Source organism: Cottoperca gobio, chromosome 3, assembly GCF_900634415.1.
Source record: "Cottoperca gobio chromosome 3, fCotGob3.1, whole genome shotgun sequence".
Classification (NCBI taxonomy): Eukaryota; Metazoa; Chordata; class Actinopteri; order Perciformes; family Bovichtidae; genus Cottoperca; species Cottoperca gobio.
The window spans coordinates 6,629,458-6,657,004 of NC_041357.1; the positions used below are offsets into that span (position 1 = coordinate 6,629,458).

At 40.5% G+C, this 27,547-nt stretch overlaps 3 protein-coding genes across 7 annotated transcripts in view; 2 read left to right on the forward strand and 1 right to left on the reverse strand.

The window, feature by feature from the left end:
* The window catches only part of eprs1 (glutamyl-prolyl-tRNA synthetase 1), a 22,990-nt gene extending 14,271 nt beyond the window's left edge, over nt 1-8,719 (reverse strand). The window contains 13 exon segments of the mRNA XM_029456616.1: nt 3,422-3,481; nt 3,661-3,745; nt 3,953-4,186; nt 4,635-4,705; nt 4,707-4,807; nt 4,895-5,087; nt 5,220-5,346; nt 5,446-5,540; nt 5,813-5,949; nt 6,078-6,234; nt 6,315-6,414; nt 7,112-7,196; nt 8,549-8,719. Of these exon segments, the coding sequence (XP_029312476.1) occupies nt 3,422-3,481; nt 3,661-3,745; nt 3,953-4,186; nt 4,635-4,705; nt 4,707-4,807; nt 4,895-5,087; nt 5,220-5,346; nt 5,446-5,540; nt 5,813-5,949; nt 6,078-6,234; nt 6,315-6,414; nt 7,112-7,196; nt 8,549-8,591 (1,488 nt within the window). The 5' untranslated portion in view covers nt 8,592-8,719.
* tdp1 (tyrosyl-DNA phosphodiesterase 1) lies at nt 8,558-19,971 on the forward strand. 3 transcript variants are annotated; one of them, XM_029456644.1, is made up of 16 exons: nt 8,558-8,707; nt 11,301-11,915; nt 12,640-12,683; nt 13,145-13,200; nt 13,665-13,761; nt 13,903-13,937; nt 14,704-14,796; nt 14,988-15,158; nt 15,249-15,327; nt 16,998-17,174; nt 17,539-17,587; nt 17,792-17,858; nt 18,214-18,321; nt 18,701-18,803; nt 19,030-19,132; nt 19,733-19,971. In XM_029456644.1, exons 2-16 carry the CDS (start codon nt 11,303-11,305, stop codon nt 19,804-19,806), a joined length of 1,869 nt encoding a protein of 622 aa, XP_029312504.1. In that variant the 5' UTR covers nt 8,558-8,707; nt 11,301-11,302; the 3' UTR covers nt 19,807-19,971. The 3 variants fall into 3 exon arrangements, with proteins under 3 accessions (XP_029312504.1, XP_029312495.1, XP_029312488.1); XM_029456635.1 differs by lacking the exon at nt 8,558-8,707 and adding an exon at nt 10,480-10,564; XM_029456628.1 differs by lacking the exon at nt 8,558-8,707 and adding an exon at nt 10,508-10,661.
* Nucleotides 19,972-21,829: 1,858 nt separating this feature from the next.
* The window catches only part of LOC115027019 (homeobox-containing protein 1-like), a 19,975-nt gene continuing 14,257 nt past the window's right edge, over nt 21,830-27,547 (forward strand). For all 3 annotated transcript variants that reach the window (XM_029459998.1, XM_029460007.1, XM_029460018.1), the window contains exons 1-2: nt 21,830-21,985; nt 27,114-27,547. The exon at nt 27,114-27,547 is cut by the window's right edge and continues 64 nt beyond it. In XM_029459998.1, coding sequence (XP_029315858.1) covers nt 27,115-27,547 — 433 coding nt within the window. In that variant the 5' untranslated portion in view covers nt 21,830-21,985; nt 27,114. The remainder of the gene's footprint in view (nt 21,986-27,113) is intronic.

Sequence of the window (27,547 nt, forward strand, 5' to 3'; positions counted from 1 at the left end):
GCACACAGGAAGTGCGTCAACAATTGTGCAATCAAATAGAGGATATCGCTTATTCCCGGTTGCTATCTCCAGTTAATAAGGAGTACCAATGCAAGTTATTTGCAGTTACTATCCCCAGTAGCGGAAATGGCGGACAGTAGAACAACCAAAGTCAATGTGGAAAACATAAATGTAGTGTGTCCTGTGCAAGTGTTGCCAACTCTGAATGTATCTAGAACTAGCTCCAAAAGTTGCAAAAGATCATGTGCTCATACACATATGGACGACGTCAACGTTCATTTATTTGCATAAAGCTTAGCGTTTGCGTCGGGTTGCCTGCTTACGGCGCAAGAGGAGAGGGAAAGACTCAATGCAGTTGGCAGAAGAGCCGTGGACTGAATATTCTGAGCAGCATTGGGAATGAATTACATTATGTAATATATTTAAATATATTTCTTGCTTTTTCCCTGATTGTCTGAAGTCGATAAATGTGTTGCTAGTCGCTTTTAAAAGACAAAGAGTCGCTAAGAGGATCTGAACATTTTAAATCTAGCGTTTGTTTTGCACCAACAACAATACCACTCGGAAACGCTGGGGGGGGGAGTTGAAGAGTTGTCTATTGTTTTTTTAAGGTTCAATGTGTAAGATGTGCCAGAAGACTTAAAACATTAAAACAATGAACTAACATCATCAACAGAGTGTGAAGAGGTAACAGTGTTGACGTTGTGTCAAACGTCTCTGTGTTCCGTTGGCAGCGCCCTGCCTAATTCAAGGTGTTTTTGTTTTTTCTCGAATTAAAAAAAATATATATATTTTTGTAATTCACAACTCACTTTTCACACCCTTATGCTATTGATCTAATTTCTGTGCACGTTTCAGTGTTTACTGTCTACTTTGCGCATTCACATTCTCTCCTCCGTTTTGCGAAGGGCAGGGCTTCGCAGCTGACACACACACACACACACACACACACACACACACACACACACACACACACACACACACACACACACACACACACACACACACACACACACACACACACACACACACACACACACACACACAGCGGAAGAAAGGAGAGGGGAGAACTTAATAGAAATACAATCTCCCCGCGCGCACGCAATCCCACCCTCCCGTCGCACGGTGAGCGCCCCTCCAAAGCAGTAAATCTAGGGGAAACACTGCACGGACTACAGCCCCGGTTAACATCAGTGCCCAGTAAACACAGATGATCAGCTCCACGTGAAGATTAGAAGACAGCAGAGTTTTCTGACCGGCTCTGAGCAGTTTTGTCCAATTTTGCCCACTGACTGGCATTACACAGGAGTAAATGCAATACACAATATAAAGAATAAATTAGAATACAAATCAATGTGCCAAACTACTACAACTAAAATATAATTATCCTGAATTTCCCTCGGGAGAAATAAAGTATCTATCTATCGATCTAATGGTTAGAGATTGTATGGACCCAGTTTAGAGGTGAAATACTGCTCCCTATTTCTGTGGCTCGGAATTACACACTGAACCTTTAAAGCAGGGGTTCTCAATGGATTACCACGAGGTAATTCATAAACACACGCAAAAAATCTACTCCAAAAAGATTTATCCAAATCTAGTCAGATATAAAATATAACCGGCGACTGACTGTTTTTCTTGGCAAAGGTCAAGGTCCTTGAACACAACACGAGTGGAACGTGTCATCACGTGGTCACGTCATGTCAAAAACTTCAATATAAAACGAGACGGTCATTGACATCAGTGAACGCAGCATGGCGAGTGTAACAAAGAGAAAGGTGGATGCGGAATGTTCCAGGAGAAATGGACGAACGATTATCTCTTTGTGGAAGTAAAAGGCCAGTGTTTGTGTGGACGCGCTTGCGGTCATGGAAAAGGCTCTCGAGCTGCATTACAGCACGTAACATGCCAAACTGCACGAGCTGAAAGGACGAGTCGAGTGCGTTTGGATAAAGTTAACATTGTGTGTTTTTAGACTTTTATTTTTATTTTGCTGAGCTGAGCTTGAAAAACAAAAACAAGTGCCGTCCCCCTCAGCCACCACTGCTCGAAAGCATTAATGTTATTCCAAAGATACACCATGAATACAACTAATCTGAATTAATGTTAAAACACTAACACTCTGGTCGGGACTTGGACCAGCAGCAGACGAGCTGCACTCTGGCTGCTCGTAGTAGCAGAGCTAACATCAGCAGAGCTAACACCAGCAGAGCTAACATCAGCAGAGCTAACATCACCAGAGCTAACATCAGCAGAGCTAACATCAGCAGAGCTAACATCAGCAGAGCTAACATCACCAGAGCTAACATCACCAGAGCTAACATCAGCAGAGCTAACATCAGCAGAGCTAACATCAGCAGAGGGACCTGGATAATGGATAGGGGGGCACTGGCCCAAAAAAAGGTTGAGAACCACTGCTTTAAATGGTCACACAGGTACAAAAGTTGAAGATTTAGATAGAAAAGCTAAATGGAAAACACAATGTCTGTTATTTTTCATTTGGTTTGATATTCTTGTATTATTCTGAATGACTAGGACTTAATAACATTCATAGCTGTGTTCACTGAACTCAGGCTTTTACTAAATATTGGCCCAATGTAATCAAACAACTGTGAAAAATGTCTGTAAACACATTCAAACATGAGCTGCTGTTACAGCAAATTCAAATATATTTAGGGGCTGAAGAGGGCAGGGAGGAGTGGGTTAGTTGAACATGCATATGGCGCCGAAACTTGTTCCTAAATCTCAACCTGACTGTCTTTTAATTCAAACTAAGGTCTGAAACTCTCTTCTTTCCCTAGCATTAGATATGTATACTATCTCTGTTTATGTAAAAAGAATTTACTCTGGGTTAAAGCAGCAAGTGCCAGCGAGGAAAACCACACAGAGGAAGCGACACAGATGTCCAGACGGATGGAAATGGGGACAATGAAACATGAATACAATCAAATGTGGGACATGAAATAATGCAGCTGGTTTGCTTTTTGAGGTTTTCAGTGTTATTGGGGTGATATGGAGGTTGAGGGTGGGGTTTAATGAGGCAGGAAACCAGGTAGCAAATGAAAGCGTTCAACAGAATGAGAACAGCAAAGCAGAAAGAAGCCATGCCAGCAGTGGACTTCTGTCAATCACAGACAGTGTCATATTCGCTCATGATATCCCCTCTTTCTCTACCTACATATACAAACAAGCCAGGTCAAACTTTAATCTTGAAAACTCGCACATTATACAAATATTAGTACATCAAAATGGTCTGCAGTTGTATCTTCCAAGATACAATTATACTGAAGGACCTTTGTTATTGGTACACTGTTACAACAATGCAGACCATGCTTAAATAAAGGTTAAAATCATTATTTAAGTATACATTTAGGTTCATACAATCTGGCCGAGATAAAGAAGACAAAGAAGAAAAACGTACCTTCTTATTGAAGGCCCAGATCTTGTCCCACTCCATGTTCACCACTGACCGTGAGCCACCCTAAAAGGAGGCGGATAAAAGAAAAACTGATACAGAAGCTTTTTGCACTCTATGGATACAATAGGGAAGCTATACATCCATAACAAACAATACATTTTAATGTCAAATATTCTTTATCTGCAATCATCAACTCCCGTCTTTGTTTCAGAGAGAGATTGTTCCAACTATGACAGATTTACCTGGGCTGCTATGAACTGTTTCAGACCCTCCACAGACATTCCTCTCCTCAGGACTCCTCTGACAGTGGGGAAGCGAGGGTCGTCCCTGGAGGATGAGATGGGAAAAGTTCAAAGAGAACACAGGGGAAGAGAGGGAAAAAAAGTAAAAAATAAAGAGTGGAAGTGGGGGAATACAGGGAGGATTGGGGGACAGGGGGACCACCCAGAAGGAGTCGAAGAAATAGACACCTTATACGTTCCAGATAGTAACATTACTAAGCATCAGTTACCAAATAAAGCAAACTCGACCCACCATCCATCGACGTATCCCTGGTCCACAAACCAGGTGAGCTTCCTCTTGGAGAGCACTGTGTTGGTGAGGTTGAGTCGGGCATACTCCCAGATGTAGGGCTTCCTGAGGCCCAGAGCATTGATGATCCAGTAGAACTGCTCGTCACGATCGTGGTACTCGGTGGTTCTCAGAGCATGGGTCACACCCTCCAAGCTGTCCACGATGGGACAGGCAAAGTCATATGTTGGGTAGACTCTGGAAGAAAGGAAGGGGGCAGTTTCAACAGTGGATACTTGAATACTCCAATATTTGATGAAAATACTCCAGATGTGAAAATTCTTGGATGTTTTATCGCCCCTCCCTAGATTTATTTAAATACACAATAACCCTAACCCTTTTAACCACTAGAGGTCTCTCAATCAAAACAATAACAAATGACAGAGTTTGGTGGCGTCAGCTTCTCCCTGTTAAGATTCCTTCATTGTTCATCGCTCACAAGTTCTTTACCGGGAGCCGAATGATCCACAGATGTCACTTTCTCTCCAAAACAAACGGACCAGGTGATTTAAACCGATAAAACAGTTTCACGATTAGAAAATCAGTGTTTCTCTGACGCTACCCAACAAAATATTTAACATAGGTCTCGTCATTTTTAGACATTTTAATGCGTAAATGTTAAATATTATATTTTTAAGTCAAGTACTTGTGCGTGCTGCCAGTGCGAGGGTGAGGAGTGTTCTTGCAGCGGTAGAGGGTGGGGTCTCTCAGGCAGCCAGTTGTTGGAGTTCATGTCGATCTTGGCCCTCATGCAGCAGGTCTGACCACTCGCTGTCCCGGCTTTCATCTCCGACCACATCTTCATGTTCTGCTCCACAGCTACACACACAGAGACAGAGAAGTTGTAGCTTCAGAAATTCAACATTTATTGTGACCGATAAACATTTCATGTTTCCCCGGGCGTACTGTTGTTTCTGCATTTGGACTCTGTGCGCTGCTCTCTCTCCAGCTTCATCTGCTCAGGCGGTGTGTTGTCAATGTAGGCCTTGCCCTCAGTAAGCAGCTGTTCACCATATTGCATTATGGTCAGAAAATGGTCGCTGGTGTAGGTGAACTGGTCTGGATGGATCTGGAGCATGGAAACATCTTCCAGGATCACCTGAGGAGCAATAAAGACATGCAGAAAGAATTTATTATGTAAATGACGAAAAGACAGTATCGCTTCTGGTTTCTTACAGATGGTATGAAAAGAATAACTAAGTCACATGTTTGTTTTTTTAAAGCGTTTTACCTTCTCAAAGTCTTCCTTTTCCTTCTCAGGGTTAGTGTCATCGAAGCGCATGATGAGCTTGCCTTTAAATGTGACCTGGTAGTGCTGGTTGAGCAGAGCAGCCTTGGCATGGCCGATATGCAGGTATCTGGCCACAGAGAGACAAAAAAAATGGTCGCCGTTTTAGAAAGGTACTAAATGACCATGTATAATCTGAACTTTTCCAAAACTCCAGATCAAGCCTTACCCGCTGGCCTCAGGAGGGAATCGAACCACCACCTTGCCCATCTCTGCTCCTGGCAAGTCCACAAACTTACCAAGGTCTTGCTTCTTCTCATCAGACTGTCGATCAGAGACACAAACAGTCAGGAATACAACAAGACCGCTGCATTCGTTTCATTATTCTGTTACTTTTTTACCTGTAGCGAGTTCAAGTGAGGTCAAACAAAACTTAGTTCCTGATCAGTAAAGATGCAACGATTAGTCGACTAATGACAATGCAAAAAGCTTGTGTTATTTCTTAAGGTTAGCCTTGTCTGACTTCACATTGATGATCTTTTTCTCCAAACTTTATAAACATTAAAACACTTGTTAATGTCTGAATTTACACTTACGTTGGACTTGCTCATTGGAGCTTTCTTACTGGCGTACTTGTTTCCCACAGCAGTGAAGGGAACCTGCGAGCTGAGGAAAGAGAACCAGCGATTGACGTGGGAGAAGGATTTGCCCTGGCTGGGCCATTCCCCGTGACCTGCAGAAACAACCACAACCTGTAGTGCTGCATTTCACAAGAAAGTCCACAGTGCAATGACCAAACAGAATAAAACAAACAGGGACCATGGCAGAGATCCAAACTAGTACTTATTGCATGGTACTGACCTTTGAGAGCAGCCCAGACAGACAGGTCTGCCAGGGTGACAGCATGTCCAACCAGGAAGGTCCGCAGAGAAAGGGCCTTATCCAAATCACCCAGCGCTACGCTCAACCCAGGCTGACCACACAGACGCTGAGCACTGAACTCCAGCCAGTGGTCCACCTGCAGATATCAGACAGAATCTCAAATGAGGAAAAGGATTGCCAAACAGAACAGAAAACCTCTAACACACAAGCACACACCTCAGTCTGCTCCATCATGTTGGCCCCGTAGAGTCCAAGAGCAGGAGCCACCCGGGCCAAGTACCGACAGATAGAGTTGGCATCATTGAACTGGATCGCACTGAGGGAAGGAGAGCGAACACAAAGCAGAAATAAATGAGGAATAATAAAAAGCACCAAGATTTCACATCCTATAAATTCACAAACATTTTCTACAGTACACCGTTTCACCCATATAATGATCTTTTATGTTATGTTTATGTATCCGTGTTACCGTGCATTCCTAAAGAAAACTTTTTTCTCGCATGCCTCCACGGTGAACCAAGAATCCAAAAACGGAAAAAGGTCTTCATTAATTGAAGTAAATGGGGGCTGCTGTTAACAGCAAAACTATATCAAAACATCAGTTTACAAACTCACACAACTCCTGCAGTACAATCCAAGTTTCATCAACATAAATGCATGTTTGATACAACCTTACAATTCCACTTCCGCATAAAAAACAAGTAGCGCACCTGCGCCAGCGTGAGCCTGAAAATGAGACTTGGAATATATTGCACAAGTTGTTTGAGAGTTTGTAAACGGGTTATTTGATATTGTGTTGGTGCTGTTAAACACAGACCCTCATTTACTTCAATTCATCAAGAACGTTTCTGTTTTTGAATTCTTCATTCACCGTGGAAGCATGCGAGAAAAACTAAATTTTCTTCAAGAATTCGAGTTAACAGGGGGTGAGTAATTGATGTACAAATGATCCTTTTTGGGTTGAAGAATTCCTTTTAATTCATTCAGCAATTTCAAACAGTTATGTCACCTACTCGGATACGTGAAGTCGGGTGTCTTTGCCTTCCTCCACTGATACCTGCACACTGGCCTTCACATGCTCTGCTGCCAGAAGCGCTCCTGCAGGCCAGAGGAGAAAATTCTGTGTTTGTTGCGAGTCTGGGTAAACATGGCTTAGTCAACCAGCTTCAGTCAACTTTGTTTACAGAATCTAGAAGTGTTAAGTCAAAGGAAACTGGACATACTTCTGATTGTGAAAGAGGATTTTCACTTTCATACAAAAAAGTGTCTTCAGCACAGAACAGCCACCTGTACTGGCAATCCCTTACAGACATTATGGTATGAACCAGTTGAACTGGTCCTGTTACCTGTTGGGCTGAATTGCAATTCACTTCTACAGAGGGAAACACTGAACAAGCCTGCCCAGTTTTCCACTTTCAAAGACGAGTGCTGGAGCCAAGCCAATTAAACAGAAATCAGAGAGCAAGAGATATGCACTCTCCATCCAAAACTACACGTTTCAGGACGCTTGCATCAGCCAGCTGTATCCACTACAAACGCACGGGGCGCTATTTAGCTGTCAAAGCTAGTCAATAGATTAGCTCATCGTGGCACAAAGCATTGGCACACTAGCCCTGGGAAAGCTTTGTTTAGGCTGTAAAGAACACGACACAATAAACTGTCCTGGTACTAATAAAATACACCGCTAGATACATTTTAGCTACATGTAACCTTACGTTGCATATGTCTAAACCTAAACCACCAAGCTGAGCTAACCAGGTTTCGCTAATGTCAGCATGTCAAGTGATCCATAGTGTACGTGTATGATTTGTCCATGTGCATTTCCAAGTTCATAATAACTTTGGTCATGTTTATAGGCATCCCACGATGAAAGCTGAAGAGTGGACGTGAACACTGCAAGGATAGCTGCTGTCATTAAAAGGGACATTTTAACAAACTGTCCACATATTGTGCTTCTGACTGCCACGACGACACACTAGCTAAAGTTAGCTTGTTAGCTATCTTCATACACAGCCCATTTGAACATATATGGACATACCGTCAATGTTGATTCATATATAGGTCAAGTTACAGACGTAGCTTATTTGCTAAATAAATAACTTGGCTGCTTCGTAGCTCTTTCCAATGTTTCGAGTTGCAAACATTAATTATTCAATTCGGCTGGTTTCCAAAAACAAAAAAATTAACTTTTAATATTGTCTCATTTGACTGTTGTCTTCATGTCCTCCGTAGACACTATCAACCAAATCCTAATGATTGGTCCAGTGTCTTTTACTTTCTTGGACACAGCTTTGCAAATACACATTAAAGGGGAAGATTTTAAAAATAGAGTTTGTCTCATTTGTTAGGGTGACACGTAACATAACTAAGAGCTAGCTAGCCGGCTGTCATGTGAATGCACAAGACTCATTGAAGAAGTATTTATTCAGGGGCCGCAGGCTGCAACTCACCTAGAGGCGGGTTGCTTGTGTTGATGGTGAGGTTTAACGCCATACTGTGAAATCCTTCTTCCACTAAGGTGGTGAACCCTTTTCACTAAGAAACCTAACAGCAGACAGCCTACACTACAATCCACACTCAGCAGCTCCCAGCGGTACCAGAGGAAGCAGGTGAGGAAACAGGAAGAGACTTCTTTTGTTTTTATGACTGCTACACTTATTGGTGCAATACTGCCACCAACTGTAAAGGAGTATGAACAGACGGACACACAATACAAGAACTGGGAGCCTGGAACTTGAGTCTCCTGTATTTCTCCCATTATTTTGTTTTTGCTTGATTTATGTTGCTTATGTTTGCTTTTTTATTGTTTTTGTTTTTGTGTGTCTCTGGGACCCCAGGAAGACTAGCAACCACTTGGTGGAAGCCGATAGCTAGAAACTCAGAAACTGTTTCATAATGTGCTACAGCATTGCACATAGTAGATTCAAATATAGAAAAGTTCAAGAATCAATGACTACTGTCTTGTTTCATTATATCTAAATCATTTAAATGTATTTATCTGCACACACATAAGACTGCATAAAATCCAGATAATGAAAAAATAAGGAAATGTATCAGGAAAGGTCAAAAGTTACAGTCTTACAACGGACCTCTTCTCAACTTAAGGAGACAAGTTAAGGAGACTCAAAATGACCACAAAGATGCATAAAACTACTACAAAAGTAAAAGGTCAAAACAACCAAAGAACAAAAATGGCTACAAAGTAACACAAAACACCTACAAAGAGACACAAAATGACTACAAAAAGAGGGTAACAAGGTTGCAGGTCATCCACCAAGGAGCAGAGGAGGATGTGGAGCCTTCCTCAAATCCCTGTTCAGCAAGCCGCTGTAAACTTGTGCCGGTGTCCACTCTCTGCAGGTGACACAAAGCAGCCAGAGCTCTTGGGGCTTGAGCACAGTGCTACGCTCCTGGTTCTAGAGACTGTGGAAACTTCTCTGTAGTTTCTCCTGGAAGAACCAGAGAAGGAAATCAAGAGTAATGCAGCCAGTGAGTCAGCAGCTCCCTGCCTAGCTGGGTTTGGATCTTTTTTCAAAAGTTCAGCTCGGGGTGTGCACTATAGCAGCCAGGTGCATGGTCATCGCTAAGTACAAGAGACTTGATGACCGCTCCAACACCTTCCCACTGATGGACTACAATAACAGCCCTTTTCACTGCCAGAGAGAGTGTTGGCTGTGCCATTAAGACGATGGAGATTACTGCTTCCAGCCAGTCTCTCTGTCAGCTAGGGACCCCAGAGGGGCCAGAAAAGGACACATCCTCGGTCAGGGTAGAGATCGGTTTGGTTGTGCGCTTGGATAATGATAATTAGCTGGACAAACTGCAGCTGCATGATTATGTGGAACAGGATGATTCTTGCTTCTGTGGTTGTACGGGAGAGTGAATCACAAAAAGCCACTCACTCTGTATAATAATCATATTAATAGCATTGAATAAAGTATTCATTATAAATTACAGTCATTTTCTTTGCATTTGTTTACATGGTTTTCCAGACAGATGTCATCATATTAAGTAACATTCAAGATTTAAGAACAGGTTATATCCAACATGCCTCATGAGTCCAATTATAAACACTTAAAAGTGAAAGTCAATTGAAATGGACGCCATCGTTGCTGTTGGTGATGTATTCACATCCTTTACTTAGCTTAAGTAAAAGTACTTATACCACACTGTACAAAATAGCCTACTGTTACAAGTTAGCCCTGAATTCAAAGATGTTACTTAAAGTATGCAGTAGTAGGTATGATCTGTAAAAGTACTCACTGCAAGTGGCCTCTGTGACTTACAGAGAGGCTATAAAAAACCTGAGGCATTGGGACCTATTTTACAGAGTCTATAATTAGAGACGCGTAGTAAACCAGCTGCTGGGTTTGTTTAGATCCAGCCGTTTTGGCGGAACTACAGGAAAAGGCAGGAAAATGAGTTTCGACCCGGACACGTGCTCCGTGTGCACCTCCTTCGTTGTGGTTTGTTTCATGTAGTGTATTAAGTTTGTTTCGCGGTGGATTGATAAGAGTCTCTGCATTCACAACATCACTCACCTGCTGCTCACTTACCTTCTTGGTAAAGCAAAGAACACTCTCGGCCGTTATTAACGTTATTAACGCTCATCATAACATAATATGTTATGTTACGTTATGTTATATAGCTCATGATATTGTTACGTGTTTTTGCATGATCAATCTTCCTGGCGTTATTTGTTAACTGAATCTTAAATACGATCCTGTATATTTGTGTATCATTTGAATGTTTTTTGAACACTCTTTCGTCTAAGCGCGAGTTTATGTTACTAATATATCCAGTCTATGGAATAGATGTTCACACATTTTACAGACCTAGTAAGTTCCCACATTATTGACTTTGCATTATGCAATGTATAGCACCTTTCGAAATAGCCTAGATGCAAACATTTCTAATTAAATCTGTCTCTATTAGGTTCCTATTGTCACAGGTCACCATCAGATTGGTAGATTAAGTTTGCTCAAAGCCTATTTGTCCTGGAGTTTTCAAGGCATTGCGTTGTCCCACTACTGGTACTACTTTAATCAAATCAAATCAGTTGATATGTTTGGTATATTACTCATAGCAAGCTGGCGGGGGTGTCAGGATAAAATTGTAGCTATATCAAGTTGTGCTTGGCCTTTTAAATGCTGTAGTACACCATCAGTTCAGGATGCTTGAACTCTCTGTATCTCTGTTCAGGCATGTCTCAGGACGGTCAACATGGCAAGTGGACCGTCTCCAGCAGTGATGACGACGTTGATGATCTTCCTCTTTCTGGGACGACTACTTCTAAGCCCCATCAACCCGCTGTATCCAGTCACAGCTCCCATCCGTCTGCCTCTCCCCCCGGCCCCAAACTGGAAGCAGTAACAGCCAGTGTGGAGGTGAAACTAGAACCAGCTAACACCCCTGTACCCTCGCTTGTTATTGGCTCTGAGGCCAGACAGTCTGGAGCATCGAACCAGTTAAATCCAGAGAAGTATGAAAGTAGTCCGTCATTGGCTGGAAAGAGGAAGAAAGATGTGTCAGACGGCTCAGGCTGGGCTCTCTCAGATAGTGATGATGATGATGGAGATACAAAGGGGAAGAGCCTCAGTAATTTACCAAAGAGGGCGCCTCCAAGCCCCAAAACAAAGAAACCAAAGGTGGAGAACGAGCGCCCTCCAAGTCCCCACGGCCGCGTCTACTATATCGACGAGCCAGATGACTTCTTTGAGTCCAGTATTCCTTGTCTAAATGACACCTACAGGTTTTACCTCAACAAAGTCACAGGTCTGGACAGGAAGTACAACAGTGGAGCTCTGCACATCAGAGGTGAGAAGAGTTGAATTTAATTTTGGGTTAGGGTTTCGTTATAATAACAAAAACAATCATGCTTTTAAATCAGAAAGTTGCAAGTTAAAATCCCAGACAAGCAGGATGTCTGCTGACATCACTCAATCTTTTATATTCCAAATGTCCTTGCGGCACTTAATCGGTTAGTCGATCGACAGAAAGATACAAAAAACTGTTTTGATAATCGATTAATTGTTTTAAGTAGTTTTTTATGCAGAAATGGAGACATTTTTCACTTAAACACCAAAACGTAGCGTTTCAGACAGAGGGTGAATTCAGGTATATTCAGACAGTATGAGAAAATGAATGTCATCTTTTAAAATGTAAAGATGTTCTATTAGAAACCCAAAATACAAGTATGAACCTGAAAATGAATATGATACGTCTCCTTTAACATCACTTCTTCTTTTTGAATGTGGCTCTGCTTGTGTATTAACTTGTTATTACTTTGGTCACTTGTTTTGTTATGTAATGTTATGAAAGGACAGCAGCTTGATCTCTTAGGAAGAGAGACTCTCTGGTAAGGTTTTAATCCCCCTTGAGCACAGTGCCTTGTGTCTTACCCTGACTGCAGATTTCCCTTTGTTCTCCCAGCTGTAGATCACTCTGTTTTATAGCAGTTGAGTACAGCTTACACTTCTTGCCATCAGTCTTTTATACATTACTTTTATTTAGTAATCTTTACTTTTTGTCTCTCATCTAGACATTCTCTCTCCACTATTTGGGACCCTGAAAGAGTCGGTTCAAGTGAGTCACCACATGAACTGTGGAAACAAATTGACGACCTTTTCTTTAGCCATGCATAGCAGTGTCGGTCTGTCAGTTGATCAGACTAGTCCAGACTGAAATATTTATAATATTATTAGTAATAACTATTGGATGGATTGCTGTTGAACTGTGTGCAGACATTCATGGTCTCCAAAGGATTAATCCTACTGACTTTGGTGATCCCTTAACTTTTCATCTCACGCCATCATGATGAGGTTTTTAATCTTCGCATGCTAACACACTAAACTAATATGGGAAACATGGTGAACATTACACCTGCCAAACATCAGCATGTTAGCATACTGATGTTAGCATTTAATGCAAGTATATTCTCACAGCTATCTGCTAGCATGGCTGTAGACCTTTGTATACATCAACCTACCACTGTTGGAGAGAATCTATACAGTCCATTAATACAGGGATACTCTCCTTCTTTATAGTTTAACTACTGCTTTGATATTGACTGGATGGTTAAGCAGTACCCATCAGAGTTTAGGTAAGTTCTACTTCTTCTTTCCAGACATCACATGATCATACACATATCTACATTTTACTGATTAGCGTGAATCTGCTCATGTCCACATTATATTGAAGGCGCAGCGTATTTTGGGTGTATAATACGGTTGCAAATGTATTGTTTGTTTGTTTGTTTGCTCATAAATAAACCTCCAACAAGCTCTATTGTTACAACAAAAGGTTTTGTTGTGTGCAATTCTGCAGCTAACTATGCATTATTTAATTTGAATGACATTCATTTATTCTTTCAGTATGCAGTAAATGAAGGCGATACGCAACACATATTTCATTTAGTGGAAACTATTTAAATGAAGAGTTGCTGCAATGGATTAATCACTCACATAGTAGCAAATACGTATGCTCAAGTGGAGGAGAGTAATGATGCTGGTGACAATCCGGGGAAACATGCCCAGTGTTGGTTGTTGTGTTGTGTTGTGTTTACAGGGATCGTCCCGTTCTGATCGTCCATGGAGATAAGAGGGAGGCCAAGGCCCGGCTGCTCCAGCAGGCTAAGCCTTTTCCACATATTCGCTTCTGTCAGGTACGGATTCTCCACCACAGGAAACAGATGTTTAACATCAGTTTCTCTGAAGTGCAGTATAGCTGATATAAACACTGATCGGTAATGAGACTCTGGATTTCCTTTTTAAATTGGACTAATGTGTGTGACTTTCCCGGACAGGCAAAGCTGGATATTGCTTTTGGAACTCACCACACGTAAGCACTTGTTTCCCTGCCTGGTATCATACCTGTTGTTTTTTGTTTGTTTCTCACATATAAACAAATCAGTGTTGGACGTTGTTGCAGCTTTATTTACTGCAAGGTCGGTCCACAATTTTGGTCCAAACAGACATTTCGCAATAACTTTCAGACGGATTAGCAGGAAAGTTCATACAGACATTCATGGTCTCCAAGTCCAAAGTTGATGTTGACTTTTTTTTCAACGCCACCATGAAGTTGACATTTGTGGTTTTAAGTAAAATATCTAAACAACCGTTTCATTGATTTACATGAACATTGGTACGGGTATTCCTGACCCCCTCAGGTTGAAATGTAATCACTCTGATGATCCCTTGAAGGCACAATGAGTAGGATTTGTGGGTTGCACTGGAGCTGTCAATCATCCACCGTTTGTACACGCCCACACAGTCCTGGAACGAGGTATAGTCAGCCATCATGAGTGAAAACACCTGTGTGGGTGGACTATTGGTGTGTGTGTATGGAACCTTTAAATATTTACTTATATATCAAATAGTTATGTTATTATTGCATTGTTATTAACCTTTATAAACATATAACTTGTATACAGTATGTGTAAACACCCTGTACATTCTAAATGAAACTATTAAACATAAGTGCGTGTTGACCTGCAGATACAGTCAGAGATATTGCAAATTGTAGGATATAAAATGGTAATATACAGATATTTACATAGCAGTCTTTGTCGTCGTCATTTAAAGCAGAACTGTGTGTCTTTGTGCAGGAAGATGATGTTGCTGTGGTATGAGGAAGGTTTCAGAGTCATTGTAATGACCTCCAACCTCATCAGAGCTGACTGGTACCAGAAAACACAAGGGTGAGTCTGTCGTAGTTTTACTTTTTTAAAACCCTGAACGTAACCAAGGAAATGTTTTGAGGCTGTACACATCTATCTCGGTAGCCACCTGAAAATAAAAGATAGTCCATCTTGAAAAGACAGTAGTTTCATATTCGTTGCACAATATCCAGATATAACGAACGCTCCTGAAAATATTATTTCCAACCCAGAATGTGGATGAGCCCCTTGTTTCCGCGGTTACCGAAGGGCAGCAGTGAGAGCGAAGGTGAGTCAGCGACCTTCTTTAAGAGGGACCTGCTGGAATACCTGGCATCATACCGCGCACCAGAACTAGAGGAGTGGATCCAACGAATCAGAGAGCACGACCTGTCGGAGACCAGGTAATCTGCCTCATTCAATGCAGTTGTAAGGAAATATAAAATCTGCTTCACAAGTAACGCTTGTTTTCTACTCGCATCTTCTTTTATCAGGATTTATTTGATCGGCTCAACCCCAGGAAGATATGTTGGCTCCAACATGGAGCGCTGGGGCCACCTGAGGCTGAGGAAGGTAAAGATTTCTCTGTTTGTCTCTCCTCTCCTCTAACTAGCTAATACACACTGCTATCCAAAACAGTTTATTTTGTAACTCAGAAAAACAGATTTAATATTTAACCCTTATGCCTCACTTTTAAAAAAGTTGCTCTGGTGTCATGTCTGCATCAAAAAACTGCTATAAAATTATATATTAATATTATTTTTCACTTTTACTGAGTTTTGAACCAATATCAGTCCTGATCATAATTACCAAATATTCATTCATTTTCAGGATTTTAACACTTTAAATGCCAGTTTACTTAATGCCACTGTTGTTTTTTATGAGAAAAAAACCCCAAACACAAATGTGGTGGAAAGTTTAAATCAAGTCCTTATACAAATGACCAGTGAAGTCTATAATACTGAAATGAAGATTCTCGAGAAATAAGCTTGTCTTTGAAGTATTTATTCTTTGCAAAGAAGGATCATCAATCATACAGAGTGCAAGCAGTCTGCGTGAGGAAGAACCCCCAAAAAAGTGTGTTCATGTATTTTACAGACAGTCAGGAGAAGGAGGGATGGAAGATTGCCACAGTTGGCCCACAAAGAAAGGGAGGAGAGAAAGGAGCTGTGGAGAGTTCCCACAGTTGCAGGTGTTAGACAGACAAAATAAAACAGGGAGTAGAGAGGGGAGGGGGAGAAGACTCACCCATTTGGGATAGACACGAGAAGAAAGGGTGGGAATAAGATAAAGTTACAGAGATATGCTGGGAAAGACAGAAGTTCTTTGAACCAAGTATTAAACAATAAAAGTTGAACATGGACATGTGAAATGTTCCATTACACAAATTATTTAATTAGTTATACTAAATGCTTGGGTGAATTTCTTTTCACAGTCTGGGATATGTCAAGGATTAGAAACAACATTGATTTGCTTTGGACCAAACGCATAATAAAACAGCAATAACCTGAATGGAAACCAGTAAACCAGCAATGTGTTTGTTGTGGAAGAGCTGAGGTTCATCTTCTAAAATTCGTAAGAAAAAGAGAACTCACACCTTGCCAAAATGCGTGACGTATGCATTAACATAGCCCACATATGTCACATTAAAGAAGCCTAAAATGTCCCTAGTGATGTCGAGGGTTAATCATTTTACAACAAGAAGAGATGGTCTATGTTTATATAGTTTAATACATTTAAAATATGGATTTTTCTTAGTTTTCATAGTCGTGGTTGCGGTTAATTTTAGTGCAATGTGAAAATCAACATTAAGACTCACTGTTGGATTCGCTCATCCTTCACACAGTCACACAGTCTTCATATTTGTCAAAGGTAGAATATCAATCTGGTTAATTTTGGAAAGTGATCACCAGTAGTGCGCAGTGTAAATAATTTGTAGTACAAACATGCAAAGAACATAGATGCTGACAGTTAGCATCTTAGCAACAGTGCTCATATCACTTAAAGGCATTTTGAATAGAAACACTCTCAGGTATTTGCTTGCATGTACATAGTGCATTAGGAACAACTCTGCGTTCAGCTGCTCCCCAAGAACCAGCTGAATTGGATAAATATCTATATGTAATGTAATGTAAAAAATAAATGGTATTTTCACAAGACAATGACAACACTAAAATGTTGTGAGATGTGACAATTTCCATGTAGTCTCTAACTGGGGTTTCTTCATCTCTTTGTTTTATCAGCTGTTGTATGAGCATGCAGAACCTATTCCAGGGGATGAGAGGTGGCCTGTGATTGGCCAGTTCTCCAGCATCGGCTCTATGGGACTGGATAAGACCAAATGGTTGACAGGGGAATTTCAGCGCACCATGACAACGCTGGGGAAGTCCTCTGTTCGCCCAGCTCCCCCCATGCACTTGGTACGTTCCTCAAACACAAACTTGATGTTATCTGTTGCTTGTGTGATGCAGCATTCAAATGCTCTGACAAAGATGGTATAAAATAATACAATGCAAAGTAGTTTTTCAATGACTGCCGCTGCTGCAAAATGTAACCCCTGCCTTGCTCATCGGCACTGCTGACTGATCTCTTGCATGTAATGTACTATGTGTCTAAGACGGATAGAACAGTAAACCAATTTCATAAATTAAAGTGACGCTATGTAACTTTTGAGAGAAGAAATAACTAGTCGGGTCGTTGTTTTGTTTTGCCGGTACGAGCTTAAACAGGTCTGATTTTATGCAAAGCAGCTGAAACGATATTATGACGTTCTCTCTTTTGCAGGTGTATCCATCAGTTGAAGATGTGAGGACTAGTTTAGAAGGCTATCCAGGTGAGTAATGTTATTTATTTCCTTTGAAAATTGTATTTGTTAAAATGTCATAGATATGTCACTTTGGCAGCTTTGTGCTAGTGTTTTTGTTGGTTTAATCATCCACCTCAAAACATCAGTGTTTGAGTGATTGCTTGACCGGTCTAGCATTTGATTATTTATTGATTGCTGTGTATTTGGTTGTGATTGTATTTTGTCCTCCAGCGGGAGGCTCTCTTCCCTACAGCATCCAGACGGCTCAGAAACAACTCTGGCTTCACTCTTTCTTCCAGTAAGTTCACTTCTATGAATCAAAATCCAGTCCTATTGTAAGGCTTCCTGGTACTTCTACATTACATCACCTCCGTAAAACCTGTTAGCTAGTCATGATATCTTTCTTCTTATTTTTTTTCATCTGTAATACCATGATTGCAAATTACTGTAGCTGGTCACACTGTACAAGGTCTTACACTCCTACATTACATTTTAAATGTGGTCAGAAATGATGGGACAGGAGGATTTAGCTTGGTAACCTGCCGTTTACATAGTGTGTGTGTGTGTGTGTGTGTGTGTGTGTGTGTGTGTGTGTGTGTGTGTGTGTGTGTGTGTGTGTGTGTGTGTGTGTGTGTGTGTGTGTGTGTGCGCAGCCGTTGGAAGGCGAATACGACAGGAAGGAGTCATGCCATGCCACACATCAAGACATACATGAGGGCGTCACCAGATTTCACTGAGCTTGCCTGGTTCCTCCTCACAAGGTGTGTGCGCTTTTATATTTTTTGTTTTTCTATGTGAAATGTTTTATGTGTCTTAATTTTTGATTTTCTGATTTCTTTTCTTATATCTTACGTGTTACTTACTGATAAAACTGGTGTGGTAATTAAGGAACTGGTACCATCACATTTTATCTAAAACCACAAATCCATTTTGTCGTTCTTCACCTCAAATTCATTAAGATGAACTTTCACTAAAACAAACTTTATTTTCTTTTGGAGAATGAACAGAAAGACATCTTTTGTAATTTAATATCCACCTCTTATATACTTATCAATATACTGTGTGTGATCAATAGTGAAACATGCTTGTGTAATTATGTATTGTGTTTGCATTGTATCATCATATGTTTGTGTTTTTTAGTGCCAACCTGTCCAAAGCAGCATGGGGTGCTCTGGAGAAGAGCAACACTCAGGTGATGGTTCGTTCATACGAGCTGGGAGTCCTCTACCTGCCCGCCGCCTTTGTAAGACCGACACGCACGGACAAACATTAGCTCATTGCTAACATCTCTGACACATTTTAATCATGTGTTGTTTGGCTTGCACAAAATAAAGTTGTCTTCCAATACACGCCACTAACCTTTGAATGACAGGGTAGGAAAAAATAGGTATTATATGTTCTGCACAACGATGAAAACTATACAGAGCGGGTTTATAGTAATATGTGGTGTAATGGTTGTCTCCTTCCAGAACATGAAGACCTTCCCTGTTCACGAAAATCCATTTCCTGTCTCCTCTTCATCTGGTTTCCCTGTGCCATTTGACCTTCCACCAACATGCTACTCTCCTAAAGGTGTGTGTGTGTGTGTGTGTGTGTGTGTGTGTGTGTGTGTGTGTGTGTGTGTGTGTGTGTGTGTGTGTGTGTGTGTGTGTGTGTGTGTGTGTGTGTGTGTGTGTGTGTGTGTGTGTGTGATGTAAATTGTAATATTTCAACCAATGAGGTTGAATAAACGAGTAGTTTTCCTGCTGTACTTCACTCCTGGTTTCCAGAACTGAACTTTACCAGAGAAGCTGAAATGCAGCCATACTGAAAAGTTGTGAAGTGCATTGTAGGGTGTCACTTAGCCATATTTTAGTAATATAGTCTAAAATTCTTGATTAGGTAAATCCAAATCATTCCATATCAAATAGATTTATTTCTGAAGCTAGAGCAATTTATTCCAATTAATGTTTGCCGATCAATGCAGCTGAGTGGACATAATTGAAAATTGATGGGATCTGTAAGATACCGCTAAGATGTTAATCTTTGAGTGGGGCATGTTCTTCCACTTAGACAGTGATTGAAGACACCATAGCAGGCATAAATGCGGCCATTTTGTCCAATTAAATGTCCCTTTTTAGTTATTGAATCATGTAGTCGCATTTCATTTTACCGACCTCTCTGTGTTTTCAGATCAGCCGTGGATCTGGAACATTCCGTACAGCCAGGCTCCCGACACACACGGCAACATCTGGGTTCCCTCCTGAGCACACACACACACATACACACACGCACACATACAGACCTAGTGTTTATTATTGTCAGTACTAGCCTATATCTAGGTGTTAGTAGTCAGTAACATTTATTTTTATATTTTATACCGTCCGGTAGACTCACATGTTTTCTACAAATAAAAAAAATATTGTAATGATTGTCCAGTTGTGATGTTATCTGTTAACATGATGCAACATGAGTTAAATGTGAAAGGAAATGCGTCATTCGTTTGGGTTCAACATACTGATTCATTCATTCTTCCTTTATTTATACTCGAGAGATCATCGAGTCATTATAAATCCATGATTACATCACTTTGATCTAACACACAGTATATTGATAATTATATAAGAGGCGGATATTAAATTTCAAAAGTTGTCTTTCTGTTCATTCTCCAAAAGACAAAGTTTGTTTTAGTGAAAGTTCATCTTAATGAATTTGAGGTGAAGCGTGACTAAATGGATTCCTGGTTTTGGATAAACGTTGATGGTACCATTGCATTCGGATATTTGAGATGTAAAAATAAAATGCAGGATTTTGCAATTACAACAGATCATTTCACACATAGATTTAACCACAAAATAAAAATCCAGTTATGTAAAACAATTACAAGTAGAAGTTGGGAGATATAAGATAGATCCTACATTAGAATCATGCCTGTCAGACAAAGCATCAAAACCAGGACAGGAAGCGAAAGAGGTTAATATCTCTGAGAGTGACTCTGTTATTCATTTTATTTTTATTCTCTATTCATACACAGTATGGCACCAATTTATCTGCAGTAAGAGAACTAATGTGTCCTTAAATGTGTCATATTTTGCCTTAATACCGTAGATTCAGCAGCTTACTGAGTCGACCGGCAAGAATAGGCCACTTCTTTCAATTCAAAATAGCTGTACAGCAAATTCTAAATATGCTGATTCAGCAGTAAAGGTTGTTCTTGAATATCATCCTAAAGTCAGTTTTCATCCCGGATCAAAAAATGTATTTTACACAACTTTATTAAACGGGCCCAGGACACAGTTTAGTCTGTTAATAGTTTGTTATTAACACTTTTCCCTTACATGCAGCAGTGGCTGTCAGCACCCACAGCACTGCAGGTTGATAATTGTATTCCTATGGTCTCCCAGGTGTTAATTTGTCACTGATTCAGCAGCTAGAATGCAAACCACCAGCACCCTGTGTAATGAACTCAAGTGTCACTGACACATAGAGTTACAAGTAAGATAACTCCCCCTTTATATCCCGAGTGCTGAAATTGGTGAGAATGTTTCATGTCAGTAATGTTCATGAAGAAACTGTGACGTAGTGGTTCCAATAACTTAAATGTCAGGAGAAATACTGCGTCCAGCTCTGTCTGGTTCCATGTTTTGTAGCTCTGTGGGTACAGGACAAGGCACTTGGGAGAGGTTTTGAGTAGGATTAGGTCGTGTTTACTTCAACAGGGTGGCATGTTTTTATCTTTTTGAAATTTGGTGAGACAATGAACATTCTTATAGAGACAGCAAGAATTGTAATTTAATTTCCACCTCTTATATAATTAGCAATATGCTGTTTGTTAATAACATAATCATTAATGAAGCATACATATGTTTCTCATCAATCTGTCAGTTTAACAGACAACCAACACTGTTCATAACAACTGTTTTGGGACGCACTGAGTGATCTAAATGTTTATATGTAAATACATGTATTGTATATATACATGTAAAAAAGAAGGAACAAGGTAATTGTAAAGTTGGTTCTGAAGCTGCATATTTTACCGCCCTGAGACATAGAAAATCAACATATAAATGTCATATTAACATGTTAGAAACATCGTACAGTTCGACCTCCCCTTTTATCCATAGAGCTGAATCAACCTCTTTGGCAGTGTAAACACAAACTGATATAGTATTACAGTTGTAGCCAGGTGTGCCTAATAAACCGGCACCTCTGTGTGTACAGTAAGTTCTGTAAACTGCGACTCCCGTCGTTCCTTGCGTCATTGTGTCAACATGGCGCCTGTCTGCCGGACAAAAGGCGAATCTGTCTGACGGTGGATTGAAACCCAATTAGAAACAGAGGAGACATTTTGGGAAAACTGTCAGTGTCCGTGTGTCCCGGCGCCCCGAGGCTATAGATATATGGTAAAATAAACATCTGTGGAGGCTCTTGGACTGGAATATTAAGGTAAGTTAAGTCCTGCGGCTCCAACTACTGCTGTCTTTAAACGGTCCTGCTAGCCCGATACATTTCCTTTTCTCTGTATGGTGATAACTGAAAACTCCTTAAAATATCGTCTGTGCCGCAGCTTTATACTTGGCGGTTAATGTTTACACTACCTAAACTGATATGAACGGTATTATCTGAATAATAAAGAGTCAGCTTCTAATTCGGCATGCACATAGTTCACAAAGAAATAGTTAAATCAAATACAATGTCAACTTTTCCAGGTGGTCTACAATGCTCGCTACCGCGAAGCAGTGTATTTTAGTAGAGTGATAATTACGGTGAAAAACCACAACAGGCAAAGAAGCTAAATGTACTCTTTTGTTAAGTGTAGAAGCGATTAGTTTATATGATATATGCCGAATTGACGAGTTGTCCTTCATTATCCAGAACACGTCTTAAGCCACCCTCTATCGAGCATGCTTATTTTCCTAGAAGCAGGGAAAAATGAAAATCCATATTTTCCAATGTGATTCGGCGTGAAAGTCGATCATTGAAAGAGAACACTCTGCATCGGGGCTACCTCGACATTTGGGTCTACTACAGTGTAGTCTGCGTCCACAGGAGACAGTGGTTATGTTCTTGGTTTAATTGCGAGGTTCCGAGTCCAGTTACAAAGTTGCTTACAGTAATTAAATGACTTTTGTCTATGTGCTCAGCTGGCACATGTCTGCAAACCAGGATACAGTTCAACGTTATGCCACGTCTGGTGGTTAGGATCTCAGGTCAGGTCAGTAGATTCAGTAGAATATAAATACAGTTGATCTTTAACATGTTCGACCTTTTTGAAGAAGTCAGCCTTCAAGTACAGCAACATGAAATTGTTTTGGACACACCTTTTTAAAACAGACAGTGAGCATAGTTGCATAGTTTGTTTTGAAGGAGTGAACCGATACAAAGCATCAGCCTAGAGACACTTGGAGAGTTTATTGATGTATTACAATGTAACCATCCTCTGCTCTACGGAAGGTCAGAGGTCAGGTCAAGTTCAGCTGCAGAGGAGCACCTGGTAAGGGTTCAGTGTCTTCCTCAATAACCCTTCAGGATTTCAGTCAAACTGTTCCCCTGGTTGTGACTTCAGTGTTTGTGTGTGTATTTGTGTGCCCACACGCCTATACTTCCTGCTGTTGCTGCTGAGCAGAGTTCCCTGAAGGAGTTGAGCGGTGCCAGTCAGCACTATTTGATTACTAGCCCCTCTATCCCTACTTGCACACATACTCTATCGCAGTCTCACATAGTCACACATGCTGACACACAATATCTGTTTGAGTGTAAAAAAACTGGTTTGCTGTCAGACCACTGAATCCTAAACTCTGCGTGCTTAGGTGGTTAGAATCTTAGGTCAGGTCACTGGGTATAAACTAATGTTATTTCCAAAGTTACCAACATTTATTTAAACAACTGGACCGTGTAATATTATTTTTTATGGCTTCTCTAAATATTCTGGCATCTTTTCTTGATCTTGTCTCTTTTGTATAATGATTAAAACTACAAGATACAATTTGGAGTACTTTGATTAGGTAACTTTCCTCACTGTGCCATTGTGAGTGTGGCTGCTGAAATGCTCTGTTAATGTATTGCAGCTTTAGTGCTCAGCAAGGTGGCTAGTGGGATCCCCATTCTAGATAGTTTGAAAAATAACTGATCCGATATCCACTGTGCAAATACAAAGTTAGTTTCCTGCGCTGATATGGGGTTGCTGTTGAGGAAAGATGCATTTTGGTGGGATACACTATTGTCTTTCAGGCTATGATAAATCTTTTAGTCTCAGATCAGGGAGGAAAAGTAATGTTTGCCTCCTGGTGTCGTTGTGCATCTAAAAGCCACTGTGTCTTCGAACAGTAGTGGCACCTTTTTTAAAGGAGGGATGGTTTCCTGTGGACGCTAAAGACTGATTTATTTAATCCCCTTGTTTTTCCCTGGTGGGTCATTTAATCACTTATTATAATCTGTCCAAAGAGTTAATTGGTGAGAAGTCACTTGCTCGTACACTCATAGGTCTTTAGGTAAAAAAGAACATTTGTTATTGAAAGTCACATTTTCGTTATTCTTTTGTTAATCCTCCACTGCTTTTCTTAAACTTATTTTAGTGTGAATCCACAATATTCCAGCTACCTTTTAGAAAATCACACTGAAGTGTGTGTTTACCTTTCCCCTTTTTCAAATGTTGCTGGATACGTTAAAGGATGTAGTGGAGAGCAGGTGTCTGGGAGTTAAATCTATTTTTGTCAGCACTTCTTTCGCTTCGCTAAACTTTTAATAGCAACAGCTTCATTGCATTTTTTGCAAGGCTGCCGCTGGTCTTATATGTACCAGTCAAATTGCACTTAGATACTGTGCATCTTGTTTACTTTGATCTTTCTAAATTCTTCTCTAGATTTCATCTGGCTAAACTTGTTGTTAAATCCCACAATTCACAGTGCATGTAGAGCAACACTAAGCACCACTGAACCTCATCATCATAAAAAGGCAGGGTTAACTAAAAGTTGTTTGGTCGGGCACCCTCGTGGCCGAGTGGTTAAGGTGTTGACCATGAACTGCAGCATTTTATGTCCTTTCTTTCTTCTCTTCTTGTCATCTCTCTGCTGCAGGCAATTTGATTAAAGGCATAAAGCTGATCAAGAGCAAGGTTTGCACAATGAATAGAAATCTTAATCATATTCATCCCTTTTCAGTTAAATGATATTAGTGTTTCTTAATTGTTTAGTTTCCTTGCATGCTCCACTTTGTTAAGAGAAATGTTGCGCAAACCACAGATACTTTGTTTTGAAAGTGTAGTACAAGTCAGTTTCATATCAGTTTTGTAAAGAGCTGCAATGATGAGGAAAGACTGTAAACAAGACTTTAACACTAAACTGAAATAAGTGAAATCTTTTAATTAATTTGCAACAAAATATCAAACTCAAGACAACTTGATCCGTTATTATGAGATTGAAAACATAATAGTTGAGATGATGGTTTAGCAGTCCTGTATGGATCCTATCAGTCTAACTTCATACAGAATGACTCATCCTCTGCAGCATTGAGAGAAAGTATGGAGCTTGGCTGCCTGAGATGTAAATTCTATTTTGGCATTTTTCCAAGACGCACGCCACACACACACAAACTCAACGTCCTTCTCTATATAAGTGTTGACATGTCTGCTGACTTTGGTTCTCTGCTCTGGTCTGTTTTTCTTCTCGGCATTTAAAAGAAAAGCATCAAGACCGATGTGTTATCTAATTTCTTCATTTATCTTCCTCTCTCTCAGTTCATTATTACGACTGTGTTTTTCTTTGCAGGATTGACACACTATCAGTGCACATTCAAAAGTACATGATGTATCAAAATAATAATTCAAGCCACATTAAAGTGAGCATTATTTTTAGTTTAAAAACATACCACATACGTTATTTGGATAGCATTATATGAATATTGGGCCCAAAAAGAAAGCCAAATTTAATCTGCAAGAAAGCATTTCATATCTGGATAGCAGCTGCTGAGCTCTGATGTCTTTGTGTGTGTGTGTGTGTGTGTGTGTGTGTGTGTGTGTGTGTGTGTGTGTGTGTGTGTGTGTGTGTGTGTGTGTGTGTGTGTGTGTGTGTGTGTGTGTGTGTGCCCTGTAAACAGGCAGGCAGGAAGCTAACAGATGTGACTGTTCTTCCATTTTGTTCTGTGATCGTCTCATTGACGGGGATGTGAAGCTCAGTGGGAAGAAAAAGGTCACTAATGAGCTACAAATGTATCAATTAATCAGAAGTAGAAAATGTAGATTTAATTTTGTTTTCAGGCTCCATTTTTTAAACCAGTGTTTGTGCAATAGCCGCTCATAATATTGTCATTCTTTAATTTTCTCTCTACATTATGTAGGTGAAGTCCACCTTTCCTGCATGGTATTCAAATTTTGCAATTGTGATGCACGAGGGGTTCACAAATGAAAAAAATGCACACACATACTCACATGATGTGGAAAATAAAAGCCAGTGCATTTTACGCAATGCAGAATACAATTTACGAGCAGGAGTTTAGTATAACCATGTTGTACAATATTATTGATTGTCTTCTTAAATCCCCTTTATGAAATGAATGTGACACAAAGAATCCTTTCTGCCCCCGGTGGTTGATACATGCGTTATCAGTTCAGTGACTATTATTTTGACGTTTTTCTTTTTTGGAAATGACAAAAAAATTGGTGCTGTTGGGCATGTATTGTCAAAACTCACTTGCCATTATCCTTGGGTTTATTGCTAGCAGTCTTATTCTTCAATGTTTTGGTTGTGCTTTTGTTTCTTCTTTTTGCGCAAAAAGTGAAGCCTATGCTGAGGGCGGCTGTGGCCATGCAGGTAGAGTGGTCGTCCAGTGGTTGGAGGGTCAGAGGTTCCAGCCCCTGCAGTCAGCATATCAGAACATGAATATACTGAACCCCAAATTGTGGTGTTTGTGTTCAAATGGTTGATTGCAAATATTGGAAAAAAGCTATATAAATGCAGTCCATTATTTATAATAGACAGGAGGGGGCGAGTCCACTGGTTACAAAAAGAAGTCAGATTGTATAGAAGTCTATGAGAAAATGAGCCTACTTTTCACTGGATTTATTACCTCAGTAAACAGTTGCGAGTTCAATCACTAGTTCAAGTCTTCTGTGTGATGTTCATTTATTAAATTATGAACATTTAGAATAAAATGAACAATAAAGCAAAACAAAGATGGATACGGCCAAAATGCCAACTCGAGGCTTCAAAAATCGTCCACAAACCAATGGGTGACGTCACAGAGACTACGTCCAATTATTTTATACAGTCTATGGTTGTAAACAGGTGAATCTAATACAAACAAAACCGGGACCTACTCATAAATACATTGTGGCAACTAGTGGTCCAAAACTAGTCTTTCACAAGTACTTTCTTTCAGTACAGCATTAGAACAATGCTCCATAACATTTTATTTATGTGAATAATTATTAGTTTTTACCAACTTTTTACTTGCATAAAAGTAAAAGTGAGAGAAAATAACGTGTTCTATATGTAGATAATTCTTGGGCATTTGCTGTTGCATAGTGTGTAGTAAAACAAGTGTTTGTCATTAATGGTATTGTAATGATCTCCCCCAGGATGTTCCAGCAGTGTGAGGAGCCTCGTTTCACCATCGAGCAGATTGATCTCCTCCAGAGGCTAAGGAGGACGGGTATCACACAGGCGGAGGTGCTTCACGCCCTGGACACCCTGGACCACCTGGAGCGGCAACATGGACACAAGTTGACCCACAAACCTCCCTACATGCCTCCCTCATCTTCCTTGTCTTCTTCCAGCGCCGTCGTCGCCTCTTCCTCTATGACTTCCACCGCCACTCAGACAAGTTTCCCCAACAACCGACTCTCACTGTCGCCTGGTAACAACTTTGACACCACCTCACCGCCTCTACCCATTCCAGTAGCCTCACCTGTCACCATAGCGGCGGTAGTCCAGAACGGCCTAGTCACCAATGGGAAGCTGTCACCGCCCAGGTTTCCTCTCGGTGTCGTCAGTGGCAGCGTGACGGCACCAG

Excerpts from the sequence above, each read along its gene's own strand:
- tdp1 (XM_029456644.1), top strand. The coding sequence starts at position 11,303 with ATGTCTCAGGACGGTCAACATGGCAAGTGGACCGTCTCCAGCAGTGAT. Across the intron at positions 13,938-14,703 it reads GCTTTTGGAACTCACCACAC|GAAGATGATGTTGCTGTGGT; the intron begins GTAAGCACTTGT and ends GTCTTTGTGCAG. Across the intron at positions 18,804-19,029 it reads TCTACCTGCCCGCCGCCTTT|AACATGAAGACCTTCCCTGT; the intron begins GTAAGACCGACA and ends GTCTCCTTCCAG.